The 26740-nt window shown below is 36.8% G+C and overlaps 1 protein-coding gene across 2 annotated transcripts in view; it reads right to left on the reverse strand.

The window, feature by feature from the left end:
* Positions 1 to 26260, reverse strand: part of DARS1 (aspartyl-tRNA synthetase 1) — a 61240-nt gene extending 34980 nt beyond the window's left edge. The window contains exons 1-4 of one of the 2 annotated variants that reach the window (XM_041739717.1): positions 26062 to 26260; positions 24035 to 24092; positions 20427 to 20519; positions 10289 to 10391 (exon numbers count right to left, since the gene is read on the reverse strand). In XM_041739717.1, the coding sequence (XP_041595651.1) occupies positions 10289 to 10391; positions 20427 to 20519; positions 24035 to 24092; positions 26062 to 26127 (320 nt within the window). In that variant the 5' untranslated portion in view covers positions 26128 to 26260. Of the gene's footprint in view, positions 1 to 10288; positions 10392 to 20426; positions 20520 to 24034; positions 24093 to 25596; positions 25970 to 26061 lie in introns of those variants that run through there. The other variant, XM_041739718.1, reaches the window with a different exon arrangement.
* Between the last annotated feature and the right edge of the window lie 480 nt (positions 26261 to 26740).

The raw sequence follows: 26740 nt of genomic DNA on the forward strand, positions 1-26740 counted from the left end.
TTTCTATGTAACTCATTTAGTTGCTTCATTTTTATATGCATTCAACCATGAGAAAATTGATCTTTCCAACAAATTGATTAAAATAATGTGTTGAGTCCTGTGGCACTTAAATCCAATTAGTGAGTCAACTTTTCAGATTAGTATATTGATGAATTGGAAATTCCTAGGAAAGATAAGTGGGGAAAACAACTGACCCCACATTAAGTGCAAATGTTGCTCTTAAGAATACACTCAAAAGCTAGAAACTGCTAGCGGTACAATCTAGTTAGTAAAGCAAAGATAAGCACCTCAGATTTAATATCTAAAGTAAATGCTAAGATAGTTATCCACTTAAGATATTAAAACTGACCTCATATTTTGCCTTTTAAATGATTGGGAAACCTCAGCTGGGACTATCTGATTTGATATTTTTAATAGTGGAGTCTTTGCTTTTTTCCACCTGGTATATGGCCAGAGGGAATAGAGTTAAATGTAGGGCCTCATGGAATTAACATATAAATACCATTATTTCTGCCACTTTGTTGTGTAGGAGTTCACATGTTTTAAATGTCCAGTCTCTTAGGGTAGCACTATTCAAAATGGAAACACCTTGAGAATAAATTAGTAGTCCTTAGGCACTCCTCCAGTACTAAAGATAATTGCAAGCATTTCACATACAAGAACTGATCTGAGACAGAATGAAAATTAACTGTGGATCAGAAATGGCCTTTTTCTCATGGACATATTTCTAAGCATGCTATTTTCCAAACCAAAGACTCTAGCAGAAGGGGTGGTTAGCTGACTTACTAACTGAGCTACTACCTTCCCAAAGTGAATGTATTAGTAAATATGCATTTGAATTACCTCATGCTTCGCTGGTCCTCATATTTCTAAAGTAAGCTAAAAACATCTATAAGTAAGGATTTTTGCTTCATTTAAGTAAGTAACAAAATCCACCAGAATTTATATGTTGTTGTTCATGTGCTATTTTTAGTCAGAATACAAGGCTAATGATATATGAAACAATAGAAGTCATAGTGTTTTCTAAATTTTTCTTTTCTAAGTACAATCATAGTTAGAAACCAAAGGATCAAGAGGAATGAGATACTGAAGAGTTCAGTCAAACAATAAAAACAAGGGCAGCCTACAAATCTCTATTTTTATTATAAAGTAGAATACATTTCACTAGGCCTGGTTTAGGAATAAAAATCAATTCTTGTGCCACAAATATACAATATACTCCTTAATCTTGGAGTTAGATTTTAGGATCAGGAGTCTATGAGGCTGGATAGTTTGCAGAGTATTTGCAGGGCAAAAGTAACAAAGAGAAGGGGAACAGTGGGCAGGGATGCGTGAGAGTAGTTCTGAGAATGGAACTGGGTTGCATGAGGTCAGAAGAGGACAGAAAAGTAGGGCAAAAGGGGAGACTGGTAAAAAGACCAGAAGTCTTGATAAGGTCCAATAGAATATTAGGAGGCATATGATAGGCAAAAAGCTGGAAATTACGGTTAGAGAAAATTGCCACTGGAGTTTAAAATTAAGTTCTAAGAAGCAAAAAAAATCCAAGTGGTAGCCAGAGGAGTGAGTTATTAAAATTAATAGTGAAGCTATTGGAGGAGAAGTAAGGAATTTTAAGGCCAATCTATTCCAAATGAACACCAAAAAACATTTAGAGTGAGATGACTTGAAATGAGAGGAATAATGTCAGCCAGAAAAATAAAATGGCTTTGAGTAAAACAACCTATTTCATTCAGTCTTTAGACTCTTCATAATTCCAAAGGCTGAACTTCTCTCCAATTTGCTTAGCATAGATGAACTTAGGTGATACTGACAGCTGCCTATTCAAATTCACTTTCCTTTTCTTCATGGCTAACAGAGCCCCACCCCCATTCAGGATCCACTTTATCTGCTCTAAGAGAAGGTGAGCCCGTCACAGCTCCAGAGAGTGGATTGTGTTTAGTCCCAGCCCCTCCTGGGAATTTAGTCCAGATTGATGGTGTCATTTCCACATAATATCTCAAACTAGAAACTCTGAAGTAATTTTTTAAAAAAGATTTTATTCGTTTATTCATGAGAGAGAAAGAGAGAGGCAGAGACATAGGCAGAGAAAGAAGCAGGCTCCCTGCAGGAGCTTGGTGTAGGACTCGATCCCCAGACCTTTCATCTAGGAAATATATGTCACCAGGTAACAGAGGCCACTGAAGAGTACGCAATCATTACTCATATAATCTACTCAACACATCCAAGATAATGATGGAAGGTTAGCTATATAACCTTTGTGTGAACAGTGGTTTTACCTTTTATTTCACATTTTAGGTACCACATACTCAAGCCCCTCAAAGTGCTTCTATCAAACTAGCTTGTCATAGTAAGGCCTAAAATATGTCAAAAAATCCTATATATGAATATATGTTGACTGTTATTTGTTAATAGTAGGGATAAACCTAGGAATTGGTGAAAGCTAGGTAAAGACTCATTACAATATTAGGTAGTCATCAGCTCAAATTTTAAAAAACTACTCCCATTTTATTCCTATTTACCCTCATTCCTCCCCCGTAAAATCAATAATGGTGAAACAGACACTATTTGAAGCTTTCTTGGGGGCATGTTTACATATTCTAGTATCAACAAAAACTATTACAATTTTAATACTTCTAGAAACTTGAGTATTAAAGGTTTACGGCAAAACCGGCAGCAAATTTGTTAGCTTTCTGGTTGTCAAAAATTATGTGTTGACTCTTAATATACTCAATAAGAAGTGTGGCCCATAGATCTACATAACCACCCATATTCAAATGAATAATCTGTACATCTTGGGAAAGGTGTAATAAAGAATTAGTTAAAAAAAAAAAGGATAGGTTAAAAAGTTGCTACACACTATTTTTTCAAGTAATACACCAACACAAAGTGCATCAACGATGCAAATTAAATATAGAATTCATTGAGGCAAAGAATTCAAAATTCCCAAACATAAGAAAACCTATATTTGCCAGTTAAATCAAAATAGTATCCAAAAAGTATTAATTATATAAGTAGCTAAAAAAATAAGCCACCTTTTGATAATAAAAATCTGTATTTCGTTTTGTTTTTGTTTTGTAAAAATGAATGGTTTAAATCATTCTAGTAGTTGTATGATGACTTGTTTTGTGAACTCCTTTGTCTTCACCAAAACTCCAATAATGAATTCAAAATAAGCTTAGTAAAAAATTAAGCTCAATATGGCACAGACCACTGGTTCTCAAACTTTTACATGGTATAAATAATGTCAAGGACCCACTTTAACTGGTGTTATCATGTTACTTAAATACCTACAAATATAAAAGTAGTATGAATGCCATAGGCTTATAGCCCTTAACTTTATTCTATTTGTTTTAAATTTTAATTTAAATTCTAGTTAGTTTACAGCACAATATTAGTTTCAGGAATACAATATAGTGATTCAACATTTCCATAAATCATCCAATGCTCATCACAAGTGTACTCCTTAATCCACTATCACTTATTTCATTCATCCCCCCTACTCACCTACTCTCTGGTAACCATCACTCTGTTCTCTATAGATAAGAGTCTGTTTCTTGTTTTGCTCCCTTCCCCTTTTCTTCCCTTTGCTGGTTTGTTTCTTAAATTCCACATGAATGAAATAATATTTGTCTTTCTCTGACTTATTTCAATTAGCAAAATACTATCTAGCTCCAACCATATTGTTGCAAACGGCAAGAGTTCATTCTTTATTTATGGCTGAGTAATATTCCATTGTATGTATAAATATATAAAATATGTACATTATATATACATATATACACATGCCTGTGTGTATGTATATGTATATACACACACACATACACACACACACACACACACTATTATCTTCTTTATCCATTCACCAATCAATGGACACTTAGTTTGTTTCCATAATTTGGCTATTGTAGATAATGCTGCTATAAATATTAGGGCACAAGTATCCTTTTGAATTAGTATTTTTGTATTCTTTGAGTAAATACCTACTAGTGCAATTGCTAGATTATGGGGTAGTTCTATATTTAACTTTTCGAGGAACCTCTATACTGTTTTCCATTGTGTACAGCCCTTAATTTTAAATCAAAATGAATTTTAAAGGAAAATGAAAGCAAATACTAAAAATAACAAAATTCAAAGATATTAAAGTCTGCTAAAACTAAATTGCTGTCATTTGGTTTACTGTATAGTTATATTCTCAGATCCAGTTCTATATTTAATGTTTACGTATTTTTACTTTATTACCAGTAATGTGAAGACTGTCTGCTCACAATTACATAAAATGTTAAGTCTGAGGTTAATTTAGGACAATTAGACCTCTAATTGACCCAAATACTGCAAACAGCAATCCAAGAATGACAATTTATATAAGGTTTCAGTTGATTATTTTTAAAACTATCTTGTTCATGTGAAAGTTAATGATATAGCACTGTTAACTGAAATTTGAGTCAAACAGGTATCTAATCTGAGAACTACTAGAAATAGAAACAGAAACATTTTTTCCTTGCATGGGAACTATTATATTATTAGTGATGTGCTGCTCCTATAGAGACAAAAAATAGGATTCAATAAATCTGCTGGAATAGCACAGGCTTTTAAAAGTTCAGGAGGCCTTTTTATTTTATTTTTTTTAAGATTTTATTTATTTATTCATGAGTGACCCAGAGAGAGAGAGGCAGAGACACAGGCAGAGGGAGAAGCAGGCTCCATTCCATGAAGGGAGCCCGATGTGGGACCTGATCCCAGGTCTCCAGGACCACACCCTGGGCAGAAGGCGGCGCTAAACTGCTGAGCCACCCAGGCTGCCCAACGATGCCTCTTAATATCAAATGCCAACTAGTAACCCAAATTGTTCTCAGCATGTGTTGCTATTCAAACTACAGGGAAATCATCATTAGTACAGAAGATGGCGGTCGTCTGCCTTCAGCTGGCATGAACACAACTGTAAATATGACGGTAAATGCTGCATGAAAAGTACACAGCAGTTCTCTGTTAGAAGTTAGGCCTTTAAAATAACATGGAAAAATACCTTTTATAACTTCAAGATAATCATCAAAATGTATACTAAATTAAAAAAAAAAAACAAAAAACTTTCAGCCTCCTAAGAACATGTCTATGGAACTCAAAGAAATGAAAAGAGAAATCAGTGAATGAGGATGATCAGTGACATGGGCTTAAGCTAAATGATGAAGAATGAAGATTCAACGAATAAAAGCAAAACCTTTAAAGTAAGAGGAAGAGAGGTCAGAGCAGACAGAGAATGTGCCCAATATGAAGAGTGTATATGGCAAAGTAGTGGGAAATAATATTATGGTGAGGCAATCAGTAGGCAGAAGTAATCTTGCACATGGTTGGAAATAGAAATCCATTAAAGATTTTAGTTAAAAATACCACTTGAAAATAAACTTCTGGCAAATATAGACTTAAGGAGAAGCAAAAACAGCTTGTATCTCTCAATAAATACGAAGTTTAATAAATGATTGGACTATTTTGTTCCAACTCAACATATGGCAGAAATTACAAAGAACAACACTTAAAAGAGAGTAACAACAAAAAACAAGCCAAATGCCTTAGAAAACTCATCTGGAGAGACAAAAAAGAAAACTTTACTCCCCCCAAAATTTTTGTAAAATAACTATATGATTACTATCATTCTAGTGACATATCTGAAAATTATTCTTCGTGCTTAAGAACATAAAAAGTCTATGTGAGCTTAAGTTAAGGTTTTTGCAGTATGGTATAAAAATAATATGAGTATAATTAGATCACAGCAAGTTATAAAAATTCTTACTTATCAGCTGTTAATGTCAAGTAATTTCTTTTTAACGTTATTTATGATTTAACAATAACCTCACACGTTAGATTCCTGTTTTACAGAAATGCCAGCTCACCAGACAGCACTGCCAGAACAAGTAACCTTAAAGATTAATGTATGACAGCTACCTTAATCTTTGTTTTCATAATAGAGCCAATGAACTCATTTTAAATAAAAGTTTATTTTAGCCATAAAGATTCTAGGCATAAAGATAATTTTTAAGAAAAGGATTTTAAAAGATGAAGGAAAAAAATTACAACTTTTTTCTAAAAAAATCCTGAAAGTTCTTTAGAATTCATACTACAACCTTATTGGATTTATTACATGAAAAGAGCAGGTAATCTCAAAGTAAAATTTTTCTGTTCTTGATTTTCCTTTTTAAAAATTGGCACTTTGAATATAAGATCATACTACTGGCTTTCTGTCAGAAACAACATGTGCCTTAGATTTCTATTACCGAGAAACATCAGGATTTCAGTACTACCTGAGAAGTACAGTCTAAAGGCACATAAAAAAGACAAGCGGACTGACCTATCAGGGGCATGAAATTATGTTCCTAAGAAAATTATCAACGAACCACAAAAATTTTAAAAATCATCATTTTTACATGGATGAACGTTAGAGGGGTTATTATGCTTAAGTGAAGTAAGTCAAAGACAAATACCGTATGATTTCACTTATAACATGGAATCTAAAAACAAAACAAATGATTAAAGAAAAGAAGCAGAGATAGATCCCCAAGTACAGAGAACAAGCTGGTAGTTGCCAAGGGGAGGGTGAATGGGAGGATGGGCAAAAAAAGATGAAAGAGATACAGGTTCCAGTTATGGAATAAATAAGTCACAGAGATGAAAAGTACACCATAGGGAATATAGTCAACGGTATTGTAGTAGCACTGTATGGTGACAGATGGTAGCTACACTTGGTGGTGAGCATAGTATAATTATATAGAGTTCCTGAATCACCATGTTGTACACCTGAAACTAATGTAACATTGTGTGCCAACCATACTTCAATTTAAAAAAAAACATCGTATTTTACCACAGAGAGTCTTAGTCATGAGAATTTTCCTCTTTCACAAGGTAGCAAAGTTATTAACACACTCTTAATTACTCAGGCTAGATACCTTAACGTATGAGTAGTGCCAAAAGTTAAATAATTAACCTAAGTACCACATGTTAAGCCTATTGTAAAAAGTTGGCTTCGTTCACTTGTATATAGCCAGTCAAAGGCTTTATAATTTGCAAAAGCTCTATTATGAAACCATCTTTTCCCACACATTACTAATTATATAAAGTCCATTTTTTGAGGAGGAGACTAAAAATAGATACATGTTCTTTGCTTAAAAAACAAAAACAAAACAAAACAAAAATCCAAGCCACAATTTAATTGTTAAGCTGAATTACATCTAGATCTTGAGTTCTACCTACTTCAGGATTATGAAATCCAGGCTAAATTCTTGCCTTGTCTAAAAAAAAGATCACATCTATATCATTTATACAAAACTCTAATTTATATATTATGAGGAGGACATTAGTGAACTAAGTTCTATTTGGGAGACCATTTGCAAGTAGCTCTGCTAGCTTAGTAAGCTTTGGTTGATCTCTGATATGGTCAATTGATATTAGTTAAGTGCCAGAAGTTTGAGAAGATCCAAAATATAAGAAATAACTATTTGTGGACTACTTCAAAGTGTTTACTTCTGAAGACATCAAATGAACTCATTGTCCTTCTGTCAGTAGAATGTCTCTCAGTAAATATTAAGGGTAAGTGGGAATTTCAAAAGATTTTTAGACTAGATTATTTTCTTTAGGAATTTAAGACTAAGGTTATAATGCAATTTAATGGAAACACACATTCTATATAAAAACTGTCAGCTTCATATATTAGTTTTCAGAACCAATTTAATACATAAAAGACAAAAGCCATAAAGGTTATTTGTTGATTTGAAGTGGACTTTTTCCCAGTATTCTTCAGTATATTAAATATAATTTGGCAAAAGACATGAAGAGAAATCTCACAGAGGAAGACATAGACATGGCCAACATGCACATGAGAAAATGCTCTGCATCACTTGCCATCAGGGAAATACAAATCAAAACCACAATGAGATACCACCTCACACCAGTGAGAATGGGGAAAATTAACAAGGCAGGAAACAACAAATGTTGGAGAGGATGCGGAGAAAAGGGAACCCTCTTACACTGTTGGTGGGAATGTGAACTGGTGCAGCCACTCTGGAAAACTGTGTGGAGGTTCCTCAAAGAGTTAAAAATAGACCTGCCCTACGACCCAGCAATTAATTGCACTGCTGGGGATTTACCCCAAAGATACAGATGCAATGAAACGCCGGGACACCTGCACCCCGATGTTTATAGCAGCAATGTCCACAATAGCCAAACTGTGGAAGGAGCCTCGGTGTCCATCGAAAGATGAATGGATAAAGAAGATGTGGTTTATGTATACAATGGAATATTTCTCAGCCATTAGAAACGACAAATACACACCATTTGCTTCAACGTGGATGGAACTGGAAGGTGTTATGCTGAGTGAAGTAAGTCAATCGGAGGAGGACAAACATTATATGTTCTCATTCATTTGGGGAATATAATAGTGAAAGGGAATATAAGGGAAGGGAGAAGAAATGTGTGGGAAATATCAGAAAGGGAGACAGAACATAAAGACTCCTAACTCTGGGAAACAAACTAGGGGTGGTGGAAGGGGAGGAGGGCGGGGGGTGGGGGTGACTGGGTGATGGGCACTGAGGGGGGGACTTGACGGGATGAGCACTGGGTGTTATTCTGTATGTTGGCAAATTGAACACCAATAAAAAATAAATTTATTATAAAAAAAAATATATATAATTTGGCCTATATATCTACGATTTCCAGGGGCTCTATTTATAGAAGGCTGTGTGGAAAGTTTATTTCTAGGGATCAAGGTTATTTACGTCCCACTTCACAGGATACAGACTGACCTTAAAAAGCTAGCTGACAATGTACCCCACAAGAACATACCCTTATAGACCATGAGATGAAAACAGTAAACCTAGAGGCACCTGGGTGGCTCAGTCGGTCAAGTGTCTGCCTTTGGCTCAGGTCATGATCTGAAGGTCCTGGGATGGAATCCCGTGCTGAGCCCAAGTCAGGCTCCCAGCTAAGTGAGGAGTCTGCTTTTCCCTCTACCTCTCCTTGCTGCTCATGTTCTCCCCCAACTTGTCTCTTTCTCCTTCTCTCTCTCTCTCAAATACATAAAATCTTAAAAGAAAAGAGCAAACCTGATCACTAAAAGATATAGATAGAAGAGATGGAAGTTTCTGAGTAGTGGGACTGGGAGAAAGGGTGAGGTGGGGCTACTGTACCAATAATACAAATCCTAGTGAGTCATCAGTATACTGATATAATTAGTGGCACTGCAATTTTTAAACCAGAGTACAGATATTGCTGTGATATAATAAAACTAAATTTGATAAATAAATCTCTAAACCCTCCCCAAGTTACTGAGCATCTACTACATGTAAAACACTATATAAGGAAGTCAGGGAGGGCCCAAATATAAATTAGGATGTTAAATCAGATTGTCTTTTAGTTCTAAAATTGATAATTCTATTTATATTCACTCATCTTTGAAAGTATCATTTAAAGAACAGACAAGAATCAATAGAAAAATGTATTTATCCCAAATTTAATTTCTTTTAAAAAACATTTATGCTTATGAAGTATGCTATTACTTAAAATATAGATTGTCCATTTTTCCAAGTCTTCTTTGATTATCATGGAAATAAAATTGATTAAAATGAGAAAAACAAACAGAACTAGTCACATTACCAACTATCATTACCTTACAGCTACAGCATGCACAAGCACTACACTATCTCTATATCCTGCCTCTTGCAAACTTAACAAAACAATGCATTTCTACAGGAACTCTGAGCCAGACAGCAAGACTTTGGGGGTGGTGAGAGGTGATTTTACTTTTTTTTTTTTTAACCCTTTTGATGTCAAAGTTAAAAGCTGAAACACGGTATGACATTTCTTTTACTTCCTTTAGGGGGGAATCATTTGCAAAATGACACCCTTATTTTATGTGCTTTTATTTTTCAGTTAGAAAACTTGTTGCTTAATATGCAAATCTCAAACTGGGGGAGGGAGAGAGGACATGAAGCTCAACACACACAACAAAATAAAGTTGCTTTGCTATGTTGAGGCTGCCAGGCTTTTTGTTACTCTACTTGAAAGTAAATGTGACTTGTCTGTAGAGAGTGCTGCTTCAGCAGTTCCAAATGAATTTCAAGCCTGTGTTCCATATTTTCTCTTTTGTAAGTTTAATGTATTCAGCAATACTGAACTGACAATTTAAATAACTACATTTTTAAACAAACGAAGCATTGATGTTAATGTATGAAAATGGTCCAAACCCCTGGGAGTCTTGGTTCCCACCATTGTTTATTCTGACAACAGGATATAATTGCTTACTTACTTGGCAGCAAATTTAACCATCTGCTTGCTTGCATGGTCTCCCACTGCCACGAGCGCCTGGACATTAAACTGTTGTTGACGTAGGACTAAGAAACACTGCTTCCCTGAAGAAGACAAAAGAACACAAGTGTATTCAGGACATGCTACTTCAGGTTTTACAAAGAAGAAAAATGTTGCTCTACTTTAAAATTGAGCCAAAATTTACTATACTTATCAGGCACGTACACATGCGTATCCAGCTTCCGCAGCCCAAATACTCATACTGTTGACAAGCTTTAAAGAAACCTAAGTTCCCACTACGAGTAACAAAAAGGCTTTTAACATGCGAACATAGGAAAATCAAAAAAATATTATAGATAATTATTTTGTCATTGCACTGATTAAACAAATTTCAAGTAACTTCAGATCTCTTTCAACATTCATTCAATAACAAGTATATTCTCCAGGCAAAGGCACTGTGCTAACTACTCCAAGATCTTCAATGATGTAACCACAGAAGTGCTAATAAAGTGCTAAGTATAGAGGGCACAAGGATTCTGTGCTGGTGGTCCATTTTACTTCCTACCAAAATACATTTTTTTTTGTTTTTGTTTTTGTTTTTTTTCCAAAATACATTTTAAAGGGCACTGAGAATGACAGGCTAGTTTCTTCCTTGTTCTATTTTCCTCTATCATCTTCCTCATCCTTCATCCTTTTTAAGAGTTACATTTTCCTCTTTACTCCAAAGAGCTTACTTTGTCTATAAAAGTCATTCCCTTTATACTCTATAACTGGTTTTATTTTTATATATTCTGGGCCTCATGAGCACCCCAACCCCTCTCCTTTCATAAGGAACTGTCATTCTCTATTCTTAACCTTTTGAAAAATATTATTCATAATAGATTCAGCAACTATTTATCCTTGTGACATCCCTTTCCTATAAAGCAGATTCTTTTTAAGTCTCTGATCAAGTTTTGGGAAATTATTTCCTCATAAAACAAGTTAAATCTTTTCAAGACCAGTTTTCTCATCAGATTGTTTTATAAAACTTCAAAAGAAGATTTCAGTTTTAAAATCCTTGCAAAAAAAAAAAAAAACACGACAAAAATGCAAGCAGATTTATAGTCCTTGCTTTCAACATATAGTATTTTGAAACGCAAATCAGACCACAATCGTGAGTCAAAGAAAAAAAAAAAAGACAGGTTGCAAACAAAGTGCCAAGACAGACATAATCTGTGGACTTCAGAATAATATATCACTAACATATTTTTAACCACTAAATATGCACTTATTTTCCCTTTCCTTTGGAGTATGATCCAGTCACAAAGTAAAATCTTAAAAAAAGAAAGTTATACATACTAAACACATTCAAGGGGATTTTAAGATACTGAATGGATAAAGATTGTTACCATGGAGAAATCTGCAGATGGATCAAAATGACATTATCCTGAGAATGATTGAAACCACAGAATGTTTGAGAAACCTTGAACAGAATGTTTTTGTAAAATGGAATGGAATGTGATTTAGTATGTGTTTTAGCTGCTCTATTAGTGCAGATAGGCAGCACAGACATAGCTGTACTACAAAGCCATGCTTTGATGAACTCCGATAGTACACAAAAGACCTTGCGAGAGAATAGAGCCCTACAGGATTCACAAAAAGGGTTAGTGCACGAAATGTCTCTGGGTCAGCACACTAAGGGGTAATTTAGTGTAAGGATTGGTAAAGAGTAAAAAGCCTAGGACCATATCCTATCACTTCCTATGAAGGAGCCTGAGGGAAATTAAACTACTTGATGCTACAGTTCTTCATTGGTTAAATGAGAAAATAATAGTGTTGTTACTCTTGGGGTTTTCTCATACAATCTTGAGGATTACACAGGTTATATGTTGTGACACACCCAATTAATGTTAAGTATGAATGAATGTTATTAATGTTAATTATTATTAATAGGGCCACTGCCACTGGCAGCTTGAGGATTGATTACTATTCCTATTTCACATTGGACTGCTATGTGCAACAACCATGCCAAGTGCTGGGAACACAAAATAAATATTTGATAGACAATCATGATAGACTATTATGTGAAGAAAGTGATAAAATCAGGTAAAGTATAATCCCAATTTTGTTTAAGTACATTAAAATTGATTGTATAGTAAAAAAAACACCAAAATGTGGCTGCTAACAGATGTGAAATTATAAGAAATTATGCTGTTCTTCCGAATTTTGTTTTTTTCTGGGATCCCTGGGTGGCGCAGCGGTTTGGCGCCTGCCTTTGGCCCAGGGCGCGATCCTGGAGACCCGGGATCGAATCCCACATCGGGCTCCTGGTGCATGGAGCCTGCTTCTCCCTCTGCCTGTGTCTCTGCCTCTCTCTCTCTCTCTGTGACTGTCATAAATAAAAATTAAAAAAAATTTTTTTTGTTTTTTTCTAAACTTTCTACAATAGGCATTTAGTACTTTTCTAATCAGAAAAAAAAACTTTTTAAGAGAAAAATACAATTGGGGAGGTATGAATAGAAGGTAAGGGTTTGAAGGAAATCTTGGCAATCTTGAAGATTTAGGTACATAGAACCTGAGAAGTTCTACGAAGCTAAGTATAGATGCAAATGCACTCCCTAAAGTTTGATGACTACTAGGGAAACAAATCAAGAAATCAATGGCAAAGGGTAGAAGGAAGAATGTTCATTCTTCTCTTTTAATGTTCAATGTGTTTACTGTATGTAATTCTAATTATTAAACCTTTTATTTTTTAAGAAAGGAAACAGAAGGGAGTGAAGTAGTAAAACTAGCACCATGAGATATTATATAAACCTACAAGTAAAACCAACACAAAAACAACCAGATCAATGGAACAGAAGAACAGACTCAAAATAACCCTATTAGAGAAAAGAAATTCTAATTCTAGATGGAATTCAGGAAATTAAAAAAAAGAAACCCAATAGATAAAAAAACAGTAAAAAAATAAAGCTGAATATTAAACTGTACAAGAGGAAGAGACCTTTCCAAGCTTAAAAAGTTACAGAATATCAATACACAAAAAATTGAAACACTGGGAAAAATTATTTGCTGAACGACTTATAATCAATATGAGTTAACATCTTTAATACATAGAGACCATAAAGATTTATAAGGACACTGAGATTCCAATAGGTAAATGGGCAATAAGCTAGAACAAATCATTTGAAAGGAAAAGAAAAAACCCTAGTAAATATAAGGAAAAAAATGAAGGTAATGCAAGTTGAAGCAAACAATGATGACACATAATTTACCTCTTAAATTTGCAGATTTAAAAATATGGAATGTTATCTAATGCTTGAGAGAATTAAGTGAAAATCATTCCTTCATAAGCTTATGGCAAGGTAAACTTGCATATACTCTCAGAGAACCATTTGGCAGTGGGCATTTAGAGGCTTAAAATCATTCTCTTTGCTTCAAGAAATCTATTTCTTAGAATGTATTAAGAAAACGGAGTACTGAAAGAGCCACAGTGACAAAGATGTTCATAGCAGTATTATTTCTCTAAAAGCACTGAAGCTCTATTATCACTCACTTCACACTTAGGCAGTCTTTACTAGTGGAATGATCTACAAGTGACTTTAATGCTATGGTTCCCAGGTTTTCGATATTCAAATACTAGAACCTTAATGGTCCACTCAAAAAGATTTTTAAAAGACTCAAAAAAGCCCAGTACTGGTTTCCAGGTAAGTAGGCCTGTCTGCTCTGACTACTTTTATCAAGTACTTTAGAGGTCAAATTCTTGGCTCTTAGTAAACTTCCTTGGTTCTGGTTGGGGATACATTGTGCTGCATGATCTGCTATGTTCCATGTTTTGCAAGGCCCTATCTCATAGACACTGGTGATTGATAACAGGGAGCAGCATATGAATTGCCATTCCTTTTATGTAAATTTAAAAAACAAATATACCCATGTTTGTAAATGCATTGTTTTTTCCTGGAAGGATATACAAGAAACAACAGTGGTTATTTTTGGGAGAAGAGATTGTGATGAGATGGAGAAGATAGAATTGTGAGACTTCAATTTTTCCTTTTCTTTTTGCACTTTTTGGAGTTTTAATTTTTACTATGTCCATATATATTGTAAGAAGCAAATACATAATTTCTCACTTTAGCAAAAAGTCCTCACTGCATAAGTTAGTACTAGAACTTTCTAAGATTAATCAACTGCTAAATAGGACGCATCTTTCATCTTGGAACCTGCCAACCAGGAGAGTTTAGTATATGTGCTGCAGAAGCGAACACTACCAGGAGACAGTTTAGAGAAAGGAGAATAAAGTCAATGTTGAAAATAGCTGAATGAATTAGCTACTTTTAGATATTTTAAATTTAGCTCCTTAACAGGAATTTGTGTTGTATTTTGGTTCTCCAGTTTTTAGAAGAGGCAGTTACATACGAGTCATGTTTAAGAACAATGTAGTCTGATCCCTTTTCTAAAGTATTCGGTGCATTCTTTATTTCTAAGCTGAAGAACAAACATGGTCACAGTCAGGACAAAAAGGCTTCCCCTCATCTCTCTTAATGGTGATAGCTCAGTAACAAAGTGGGCTTTTGTGGAAGAACTACATTATCTAAGATGTGAGGCAATCTTACGCTTTCATCTTTTCCTACTGTCTTTTAGTTTGCCATGCTCCTGAATATTATTTAGATAATGTACCTTCGCTTCCTCATACTAAAACATTAACATTTTCCTTCATCATTTATTTTGATTCATTACCCAATAAAACAGCAAAGACCTAAATGTTTTAAAGTACTTTCCATTTATTTCCCAACACATTCATGAGGTTCTAAGCTATCTGACAACCAAAATAAAGTATTTTGGAAATATGAGATTTTAGAAAGAATAGTATTGAAGCAGAATTAATTTGTGCCATTGACTTCAATATGGTATATATAAAATTTGAAAGCAGCCACAGATATTTGAATGAATCTTTCAATATGCAGGCTTAAACTCAAAAGCTTTCACAATCGAAAGAAATGAACTTTAAGTGTATCATTAAGAGTTAGAAATTTCTCCTTGCTCCAGTATAAACCACCTGATTTTAGGGATAGGATACATAAACATAGTAAGAAATCTGATTTAATTTTCAAAAATGTATGAAACACTATCCTTAAGAATATTTGTTATAGGGCAGCCCCAGTGGCTCGGTGGTTTAGTTGCCTCCTTCTGCCCAGGGCGTGATCCTGAAGACCTGGGATGGAGTCCCACATTGGGCTCTCTGAATGGAGCCTGTTTCTCCCTTTGCATGTGCCTCTGCCTATCTCTCTCTCTCTCTGTCTCTCTCTCATGAATAAATAAATAAATAAAATCTTAAAAAACAAACCACAAAACAGTATTTGTTATAAAAAGTTGCATTTTTTTCTTCACATGACAGTATTCTAGTTGGCAAACATTTGACACTATGATTTTGACACTTCCATTTCCTTATTCGTGGTTTTCTAGAGCTTTGCTCTACTTGAAACTGCCAGCATGGGTTATTTCCACAGGTCCAGTTTTAATGTGTTACTAATTTTGGAGATAAAGCCCCTGAATGCTTCCAAGTCAGTCATATTTATTGGCACTTTTTCCTATGTAAGAAGGGAGTAGTAGCAATCAGGATTCTGCAAAATCAAACCATAAGATTTTATTTATTTAGATAATCTACTTTAGCAGAAATAAAAAACAATGATCATATTGGAAATAAAAAACAATGATCAAAAAACAATGATCAATATAGGGAAAGTGGTAATGTCACATATTTCTGGAAGTATAACTGAACATAGCTTTTTTAAGGGTAATCTGGTATAAGAAATTTTAAATATGCATATGTATACCCTTCAATCCAACAATTTCACTTCTAGATATCTACCTTGAAGAAATAACTGTCATATGTAGGTCTAGAACTAATATCACAGATAGGTCTCCAAGAAACAGTTAATTGAAAGTAAAAAAAAGTTGAATAACATGTAAAATATATCATCTATGTAAAATAAGACAAGTTCAAAATCACACAAATGAAAACCTGTATATATGAATGTGTGCATATGTGCATTAAAAAGAAAGATTTTTAGAAAGACACTGAACAAATTATTGAGAACAGAGAATGAGGCAGAGGATAGAGTGTAGAGAAGAAAAAAGGGGGTATCACTTCTATATTCTCTGAAAAATTCATATAAAGATATTAATGTATTACTTGGGTAACTTACAGCTTAAACACAGATACACACAAATATACAAACTTACAAACAAAATAATAGTATTTCCCAATAAAAAATTACGAAAACCAGATTAATGTAGAATTTCAAGGAATAGGGCAGCCATTAGTGGCTTAGCAGTTTAGCACTGCCTTCAGCCCAGAACATGATCCTGGAGACCTGGGATCAAGTCCCTAGTCAGGCTCCCTGCATGGAGCCTGCTTCTCCCTCTGCCTGTCTCTCTCTCTCTCTCTGTCCTTAATAAATAAATAAAATCTTAAAAAAAAAAAAAAAAAGAATTCCAAGGAATAAATACTGAACTTAACCTAGTACTATACTAAAAAGAATACTACCCACACCTTTGCCAAATTCAGTTTATTCCAAGAATCCAAAAAATGGTTCAACATTAAGAAATCCAACTATTGTAAATCATTGCAATTACAGAGTTGATTCTTGTTATTTGTGGTAGTTATATTTTATAAAGTCACCAGGAACAAAGAATTTACAGACATTGAACCAGATCCTAGGGGAAATACAACTTTAGGTTCCCGTGAGCCTCTGGTCACAATATTTTCATCAGTCCATCAATACATAACCTTATTATGTATGTGTTTCCGTTTGAAGGCACACTATATTGCTGATTCATTAACATTGAACTATGGCCAACAGCCCTGCAACTCACACTTGAATGAAGCTTATCTAACACATGTATTTTCTCTGCAAGGCATGCGCCCTTTTGCACTTAGGAACACTAGAAAAAATTTTAGCACTATGGTTGGTGACCATTGTAAACCACCTCATCACCAACAGAAAGCACAAAACTGTGTGAAGAATGTGGCATTAGACTGTGAAAGGAACACTTGTTAAATGAGAGCTGGTAGAAGAAGGCAGAGCTTCACTGTTTGACCTCAGCTGGGAATATGTGCATTGGGTGATTTGTTTTTGGCCTCTCTGCACATGCACATGTCTGGCATTTCTGTGAATGACAGTGAAAGTGCTACGAGTACTGATTTTGGGGTTACCACTATATTTTACCAAGCAGGAAAATTTGCAAATACACAGTCCACAAATAAAGAGGATCAACTGCATTTTAATTTTTTATTATATGGAAAATTTCAAACACAAAAGCAGAGAGAATAGTATATGAGCTTCTATATAAATACACTCAACACAATTATATTTTGAGGGAAAAAAACTGATGGAGAAAGGTCTAGTAAAACTTAACATCTATTCCTGGTAACAGAAAATCTGGACTAGAAGAAAACTTCTTTTAATCTAGTCTTTGAACTGTGGCATTTTCTAATGACACTTTATGCAGAATACCCAAAGTCATGAAATAACTCATCAGGAGTTTAAATCTCTGCAGTTTGAAAAATTCTTCATTGAGGGAATCCCCGTAGTACTGGAGAATCTACTAATCATTGCAAAGAGAAACAAGAAATGAGATAAACATTTGAAAGAAAAGGACAAAAAGATCATTATTTGTAAATGATAACAATCTCTGTCTACCTATAATCCCCATGGATATTAACTCATGGCCATTCCTGTTTCAGCTTTATCCCAATCCTCATATCCCTTGATTCCTGTACTACTGTGAAGCAAATTTCAGCCACATTATTTCATCCATACATAATTCAGTATAGATCCTAAGATAAGATCTTTTTAAAAATAACATTACCACAGTACTATTATCTCAACTTAAAAAATAGAACATTTATTAACATCAAACATCCAGCCAATGTGCAAATTTCCAAGAGTCTCAAGTGTCTTTCCTTCCTTCATTTATTTAACTTCGAATCCAAATAAGTAACTGGCTGACGGATAAAATTCTTAATTCTAATATTCCCTTCAATTTATTTATTGGAGAGATCAGGTCATTTTTTGCCCAGTAGTTTCCTATAGTCTAGATTTTGCTGACTGCATCCTCATTGTTACTTTCTCCCATCTACCATTTTGTTTCCATACAGAAATGGTATTTTCTCTTTATTTATCAGTTTTCAAAATAATGAGCCTGTTTCATTGGTTACCAACCAGGTTTTGTTTGCCTGTCTTAGAAATGTTATAAATTTATGAATTTAAAAGTATCTGATGTGTTTCAATTCACTGCAATTATCAAACTGTTCCATTTGGGGGATGGGTGCAAAGGGAAATATTCTTGGTTCAGGCCCACATGTAGCATACATTCTATCTTTTAATTTGCTAAATAACTATGTTTAGGGAACACACAAAGGCTCCCAGTCTAATGGGAAAAAGACAACTAAATGAATGATTACAATACAATGTGATTATCTTTTGGTAGAATAAACAGCCCAAACTTTCAGAAAGGGAAATCACCATTTTATAAAAAATTAAAATTCCACCAGTATTCTTCTCAAAGTCCAACAGCATTCAGCTATTTGGGTGGAGTATACTGGAAGAACAGACAAACTTCTAGTAGTAGTGATCTTGAGAGTGAGATATATATATAAAATGTTAGAATTTTAAAAGTGATGGGCCTACATTAACTCTCTAATAAAACATCTTAAAGTAAGAAATAATGTAACATAGAATACATTAGATATCACAGAAGTAACCAGCTAACTAGCTTTGCTGGGGATATTAAGTGCCTTAGAAAACTACCACATTCTGTTCATATTCTACATACCAATTACCATGAGAACTTGGGTGAGTGGCTTTACCATTTGAAGTCTTAGTATTCTGATTACAAAGTAGAATAACAAAGCCTGTTCTGCTTACTTCACAAATTTGTAGGGATGATCAAATGTTTCAAAAAAGTGTGTGAAAGTATAAAATTATAAACTAATGTTAAGTGTCATTAATATGTTTAGACAATTCTGAACACTAGGCTAGGACAATTTTCTAGAAGGAACAGGTCTGTCTAAACTACCCCAACCTTTTTTCTTTGTTGTTAATGCTAAATTCTTAGTACTGTCTGACATAGTTTTCTACAGTAACAAAAATATTCTGTATTTTTGCTGTACTTGGGAGCCACTAGCCATTGCAGCTATTAAGCACTCAAAATACAGCTAGTGACATCTGAACTACTGAATTAAATTGAAATAGTTATTTTATTTTTTTTATTTTTAAAAGATTTTATTTATTTATTCATGAGAGACAGAGAGAAAGAGGCAGGGACACAGGCAGAGGGAGAAGCAGGCTCCATGCCGGGAGCCCGACGTGGGACTTGATCCTGGGTCTCCAGGATTGCGACCTGAGCTGAAGGGAGTGCTAAACCGCTGAGCCACCCAGGTTGCCCAAATTTAAATAGTTAAATGTAGCCAGTGGCCACTGTATCGGACAACTTGATCTTAGCCTTATTTCTCTATCACCTATCTGGCTATCTAAATATGACAAATATAAGAATATCAAATATGAAAAGCTTTTCAAATATACTCTTCACTTAAAAGAATTAAACTTTTGGGGTCCCTGGGTGGCTTGGGGTTGTGAGATAGAGCCCTGTGTTGGGCTCCACCCTGGGTGTGGAGCTTGTTTGGGATTCTCTCTCTTCTTCTTCCCCAACTCAATCAATCAATCAATCAATCACTCAATAAATAAATAAATTGAACCTTTGAGAGATGCTAGAAAAGTACCTTACTTAAAATGTTAGATTTAATCTGAGTCTTTAAGGTCAAATTATTTTTAAGGATGCCTTTTTTTCTTTTTCTAAATAGGCTCTACACCCAGGGTGAAGTCCAACCTGGGATTTGAACTCACGACCTTGAGATCATTACTTGAGCTGAGTCAAGAGTCAGCTTAAATGACTGAGTTATTCAGGCATCCCAAGGATATCTTGCAAGAATCTAAAAGTAATTAACCATGCTTAATTAACTAATGCTTCACAGTAATTCAAGAAAGAAAACAGATGTTTTTGCTTTGTTTTTAAAGATTTATTTTGATTTGTGAGGAATCTGCAAAACAAAAAAATCAGAGTCCTTATCAAAAGGGCTGTAATCATTAAATCAATCTTACCTTTAGCTCTACTTGTATGAACCCTTGCACGCACCCAAACAACTTCATCAGCTTTGTGCACTGTCAAGTCACTAACTCGAACCAAAACTCGATCTGCAGTAAATAAGTGAAACAATTTTCTAATTCAGAATGTACAAAGTCATAATCATTTTGGTTTAACAGCTAGCATAAGTACTTGTTATTATCTCAAGTAATCTTCAATCTCTGACATATTCTTTCCTATCATTCTCCATATACAATTTGCTTTAAGGTTTATGAATTACACTAAGTATATCTCTAAAATCTATCCAATTCTCTTTCATCTTCATTGCTACCATCTCAAACCAAAGTACCATTTATTTTGCCTAAACTGCAGCAACAGCCTTAAAACTGGCATTCCCCTGATCCCCTAATTCACTCTACATCGGAGTCAAAGAGATAGTTCCAAAATGCAAATCTCTTGAACATTTCAATAACTTATAGAGCCAAATACAGCCTGTCTTCACCTGCCTTTGCCTAAGGGACATGGTATTTCCCCTTGCCTGCCATAGTATGTAAGTCAACCACACGGGACGCTCTTCTGTAAGGCCTGGAGAGTCACAGTACCAGGACACAGAGAATGATCCAGAGGAGGCATGTTACTCAAAATGAGCTAATCAAATCCTTCTGTGGGACTTATTATAAACACATGGAAATGAAACTCTCTTTCCTGGGGTTCCTGAGCTGAGATGGTGTAGGCCTAGGCTGCAGCCACTACCTTTCCCAGTACCTGAGATGGTAGGATGAGAGGATAAGGCCAATAACCTAAAGGAAACAGAGCCAAAAAGTAAAGACAGAAACTGCAGATGCTGCTTGAGCCTCTAGATTCAATCATGCTGTATAATATCTCATACTTGGGTTTCCTATTACAAAATGCTATATTCAGAGTCCCCAAAACAGGAAAACTGTGGAAAAAACAACTATTATGTCAAGATAGTAATAGGGCAATCATGATCCAGAAATCATTTTATTATTTTAATTATACAGTAACTTCAAAGAAAAATTTTTAGTATTAATTAAAAACAGTAATAGATGACATCATAACATTAAAAGTAATAAAAGCTCTCTATCCTCAAGAGTTACATTGCCTAACTGTAACCAAATCTGTCAATATCGCATGCAGCAAAACCTAGTTACATTATTAAAAATACTTTTGGGAGGATATTATAATATAATCAAATTATAAATTTATTTTACCTACTTTGCTAAATGTATTTATGACTTGTCTCTTGAAGCAAAGACGCAGCTTAGAGAGAATTTGATTTACAGAAAGCCATAGATCTCATTGCCAGAAACAAAGAGAGAGAATGGGGAATTTTTAAGCCATGAGGTATCACAAGAAAATTTCTGCAAAACATTGCCAACAGATCTTATGAATTAAACAAACTTCCAAATCTGCTGTGTAAACTCAGGCAAAAGAAAGTGTGAAAGAGAAAAGACAGACAAAGCAGCAAAAAATTTTAAAAGACAAATTTGAAAATGCCAAGATTAAAAAAGCAAATGACTTATTAACTAGTCAGTCAAAACCAAACCAAACCAGAGTAACGTAAATCTGAAAGAATAAGCTTGTAAATAAACAGCATGATTAATTTTAATAATAATTTTTTTCAAAAAGATTTTATTTATTTATTCATGAAGAGAGACAGAGGCAGAGGGAAAGCAAGTTCCCTGCGGGGAGCCCAATGCAGGACTTGATCCCAGTACTCCAGGATTACACCCTGAGCCAAAGGCAGATGCTCAACCACTGAGCCCCCCAGGCGACCCTATTTTAATAGTGTTGTTTTTTTTTTTTTAAGATTTTATTTATCCATGAGACACACACACACACACAGAGATAAAGAGACAGAGACACAGGCAGAGGGAGAAGCAGGCTCCATGCAGGAAACCTGATGTAGGACTCGATCCTGGCACGGATCACGCCCTGGGCTGAAAGCAGCGCTCACCGGGGCTGCCCCTTAATAGTGCTTTTGAAAGCAAAAAGTATCATTCTTTCTTTTGTGTGGCATTCCAACTAATTAGCATAGGGATTCTCAACCTTCACATCCATACATACTTGAGGCGCATGTCACACTCTCACCAGTATGACTGGCTGAGACAATGATCAGGGCCAGCAGGGTTTTAGTTTGAAAATCTATTGCCTCTTCCATATTTTTTGTGTGGTTTAAGATTTTATTTATTTATTATTTATAAATTTATAAATAAATTTATTTATTCATAGAGAGCAAGTGGGAACATGAGCCAAGGGAGAGGCAGATGGAAAAGGAAGCAGGGAGCCCGATGCAGGGCTTGATCCCAGTATCCTGGGTTCCTGACATGAGCTTGATGCTTAACCAACTGAGCCACACAGGTGCCTCCTCTTCCATACTTGTAAGTCACTAGTATTAGAACAAAGGAATTTGGAGAATTCGAAGCACATAGGAAGCAAACTTCACGTTCAACTATTAGGATTTTAGCAGAGATAAACCAAGGGCAGAATTTTTCTAATACTTTAATTAGGTGACATATATAGTTATTTTTCCCCTTTGTGAGAATAAAATTGTAAGTGGAAGACACTAGTCTGGCTTTGCCAGCCAAATGGGAATAGTAAGGCAAGTGACTGGGGCTCATGTTAAGAGATCAACACTCCAGTGCGCTTCTTTGTCATAGTTCAAGGAAGTCCAATTCAGGATACTAAAGCTGGAAAAAAGTCTCAAATCACCCCTCCTGCTTGTCCTGGCAGACGAATGTCCTCTTCTATACTATACAGTTTATATTCCACTTTATACTAAATTATTTCACTCCACCCTCTTTGCTTTTGGAAGTAGTTTATTTTTAGCAAACCATTTTGGTCTTATATTGTACATTTTTCCAAGAAAGTTGGGAAATAAGTGATATTGCGGCAATGCAATAAATCAAATTCGAAAAGTACAATAAAACTGACCTGGAGGTTTATTTTCAAAGCATAAAATTCACAGGTAGGCTTGGAAGGAAGGAGGGAGGGAGGGAGATGTATTTAGTACTTCCAATGAGCCAGAACTTAAAGGTCTGCAATTGTACCAAAGATTGAAGGATCTGGGGTGTCTACCAAAGGAAAAGTGTTAAATAGCTGAGAGTAAGATAAATCTGCTGAAACTCCATACATACATATAAAAATACAAACAAAAGGAAGAAATAATTAGAAATAGAAAACGTACAGATCTGAGAGAAATAGCATGTGACAAGTAAATTTTAAATAAATATAACAGAGTCAAGGGGGAAAAGGAAAGGAGATGGCTTCATAAAACACACAAGAAGGTTGCTTATAACGAAAGCAGTTAATATTAACCATTCTTGTCTCCTAGGCTAGAGATAAATTTTAAATCTTTTACCTCATCTTTTTAAATATGATTTACCATTTAAAGTAAACTCTAACATATTCTTCTTCTCTTTCAAGATTGGTAGCCCTAGACTGACCATGATTATGCAGAGTTACGGCGCCTGCCTGGATTAATCACTTAACCTTTCAGAGTTACGCCTTCAGAGATATGCCAAACTTACTTAACTTCATGAAGGGTTTCCTGGAATTACAAAGAAAAAAAAAAAAAAGGCTGTATTATCATATAGCTACTAACCTGGTTTGTCTTGTGACTGTATCATTGAAGATACTCCGTATCTTTCTTTAGCATAATCCTACAAGAAAATGGTCTTGGATTACAACTTTTTAAACACGAATAACGCAGTATACACATACCTACAAACAACAATATAAAAATGAATTCATTTTAACTTTCCGGAATTTAGAGAGCCAGGAGTTGTAAAGTGTGGAAATCTGCCGGATCATTTACCTATATATGAAAAAGTTTCTGGTTAATTTGTTTTGAGGATCATCATTCCTGGATGGATAGACCATACACAACAGCACTCAAAGATAAAATTTTCACGTATACATCTTAAGTACCTTCTGCAAAAAAAGGACACTAAATGACTTCAAAGCAGGGATATAAATTTCCTTTATGAAGGGAGTAGGATGAAATACCACAGTTTTATTAACTTCCTATTACAGGAAGAGATGTTCAAAGAGAACCAACATTTCTGTGTAAGCTCTCTGAGCACCAGATGTCCTCAGTATTTAGACATCGGAGATGTTGGATATAAGCTACTACAAACTTTGTAAAAAAGGCAAAAAAATATTCACCAGCTTCCTGTTTCTAAAACTACCTTCAGTATACAGGGCTGCAGGCAGTTGGAAATGCACACTAATTTCTTGTTACATTTTAAAGTCAGGGAACAGGAAACAGGAGATCTCTACGGTGCAGACGATTAACAACAAACTCTACTGACAGAATAGGTAAGTGGCCTTTTTATTTTAATCTCGCTTTACTTCTAAAGTGGTATCTTAAGATTCTTCTAGCTATAAAACGACACAGTCCCACCATTACGTCGACCTTCTATCTAGACCTATGCTATCTGCAAGGGAGCACAGTTTAATTAACCAATCAGATCAAGAGCGAGCAAAAAGAATTTCCTTCGATTTTACAAGGTAACGTAAGACATACACGAAGCAGTTAGTTTCGGTCGCTCCGTAGCTATTTGCGTGGCATCCTCTCCTTTAGATCTGGCAGATAGTGGAGTTTGTGTTCACACGGAAATAAACCAGACGTGTTAAGGTGCATACTGAACATTTTTTTTTTCAAATAAAAAACACATCGAAAGACCAAGATCACCCAGCCTTCGTGGGGAGAGAGACGATCACACAATGCAGCACGAGGCCAGCATAAATCGATCACAACGTGTGGAATACAGGGTCACTTATCAGTACTGTTCACATTTCAGCAGCTTTTCATTCCACCCAATATTATTACGATGACCCATTCCTTACGCAGCTTATCACAAATCTGTAATTTCTCAAGGAGGGGGAGGGGCGGTTAAGAGCCGGGTAGGGATGAAGGCCTGGGCTATCCTGCAGGACACACGTTGCGGCAGGGCGGCTTCAAACGTTCATTCCCGAAGAGCACCGAAGGCGCCCGAAGGGGTGGTTATTACGAATGACCGGCAGGATTCTGCCATCACTTCACCTCAGATGCTTGCCCTGCAAACTCGCCCCCCTGAGCTCCCGGGGATCGCGAGAAGGGAGACCGCGAACGTGGCGAGCGGGCTCTAAGGCTGTCACGTGGTGCATGGTCCTCAAACCTACCGGCAGACCGTTTTTTTAACCAAGTCCCGTCATTACTTGCAAAAAACATGAGGAACACGAGAGCCGCTTTAAAAAAATAAGAAGAAAAGAAAAAATAAAATCGATGGCTAGCGACCAGGGGCGAGGCGCAAGGGCGGAGGACGCGGAGGCCGTGCCTCACCGGGAGGCGCAAGCGTGAGGCCGGCGCTCCTACTTCCGGGGCCGCGGGCGCCGCACGGCCACCCGCCCCGGGGCGCGCCAGGCCTCCCGAGCGCCCCTGTGAGAACCGCGGTCCCGAGCGGCTCGCGAGGGCCCCGGACGCCCAGGGAGGCCGCCGGGCACCCCAGCCCCAGGCCCCGCGGCCCGCAAGCCCGGGGCCGTGTCGCCGCAGGCCGCGCCCCTGCTCACCCGCCTCCCCCCTCCCTCCCTCAGCGCGTTGCGGCCCAGGGGTCTCTTCTCCCAGGCCCGGGGAAGGAGGACACCCACTTCCGCCGCGTCCATGATCTCCCGCGGCTTCTCCTGACTCTTGCGGCTGGCGCTGGCGCTGGGCATCGGGACGACAGGACGGGACGGCGGTCACCACCCTCCCTCGCGGGCTTCCGTAGAGCAGGCACCAGGGGCTTCTCCCGGTCACTCAGTCCCCGCCCTCCCGGGCCTCCAGCCGGCACGCGCGCTCCGACTCTCGGTGGAGGGGCGGCTCCGGAAAGATCGCGAGAACTGAGATGCCGGCGGGGCGAGCGCCCGGCGACGCCGTCTCCGCTCGGCCCCGCCCCTTCGGGGCTCACCTGGAGTTTGAGGGCATCCCTGGAAGTTCGCTGTGGTCTCGCGGGACTGGCCCGGAGCGGCTGGATCCCTGGGCGGCGGGGTGCGAGCCTCGGTCGTTGTGCGCTGCTCCCAGCTGCAGCTCCTGCTCGGTTCCCTCCGCCTTATTTAAGCCTACAGGCTATGACTGCGGACCGTCCCCTGAGACCCCTGGCCAAGCTCAGGTGTCGGCTCTCCTGCCTCCCCTCCCCGCTGCGGCCCTAGGGCTGCCTGCAGTTACGCAAGCCGCTCTCTGTACGGGGCCCGCAGTGCTGGGTTAAAAGCAGCGGGCGTGCTGGGGTAGGACCGGGCACCACTCCCCAAGCCCTAAGTGAGCTGTAAACGTAAGGATAGGAACCCCCGG

This window comes from Vulpes lagopus, chromosome 24, assembly GCF_018345385.1.
Source record: "Vulpes lagopus strain Blue_001 chromosome 24, ASM1834538v1, whole genome shotgun sequence".
Taxonomy (NCBI): Eukaryota; Metazoa; Chordata; class Mammalia; order Carnivora; family Canidae; genus Vulpes; species Vulpes lagopus.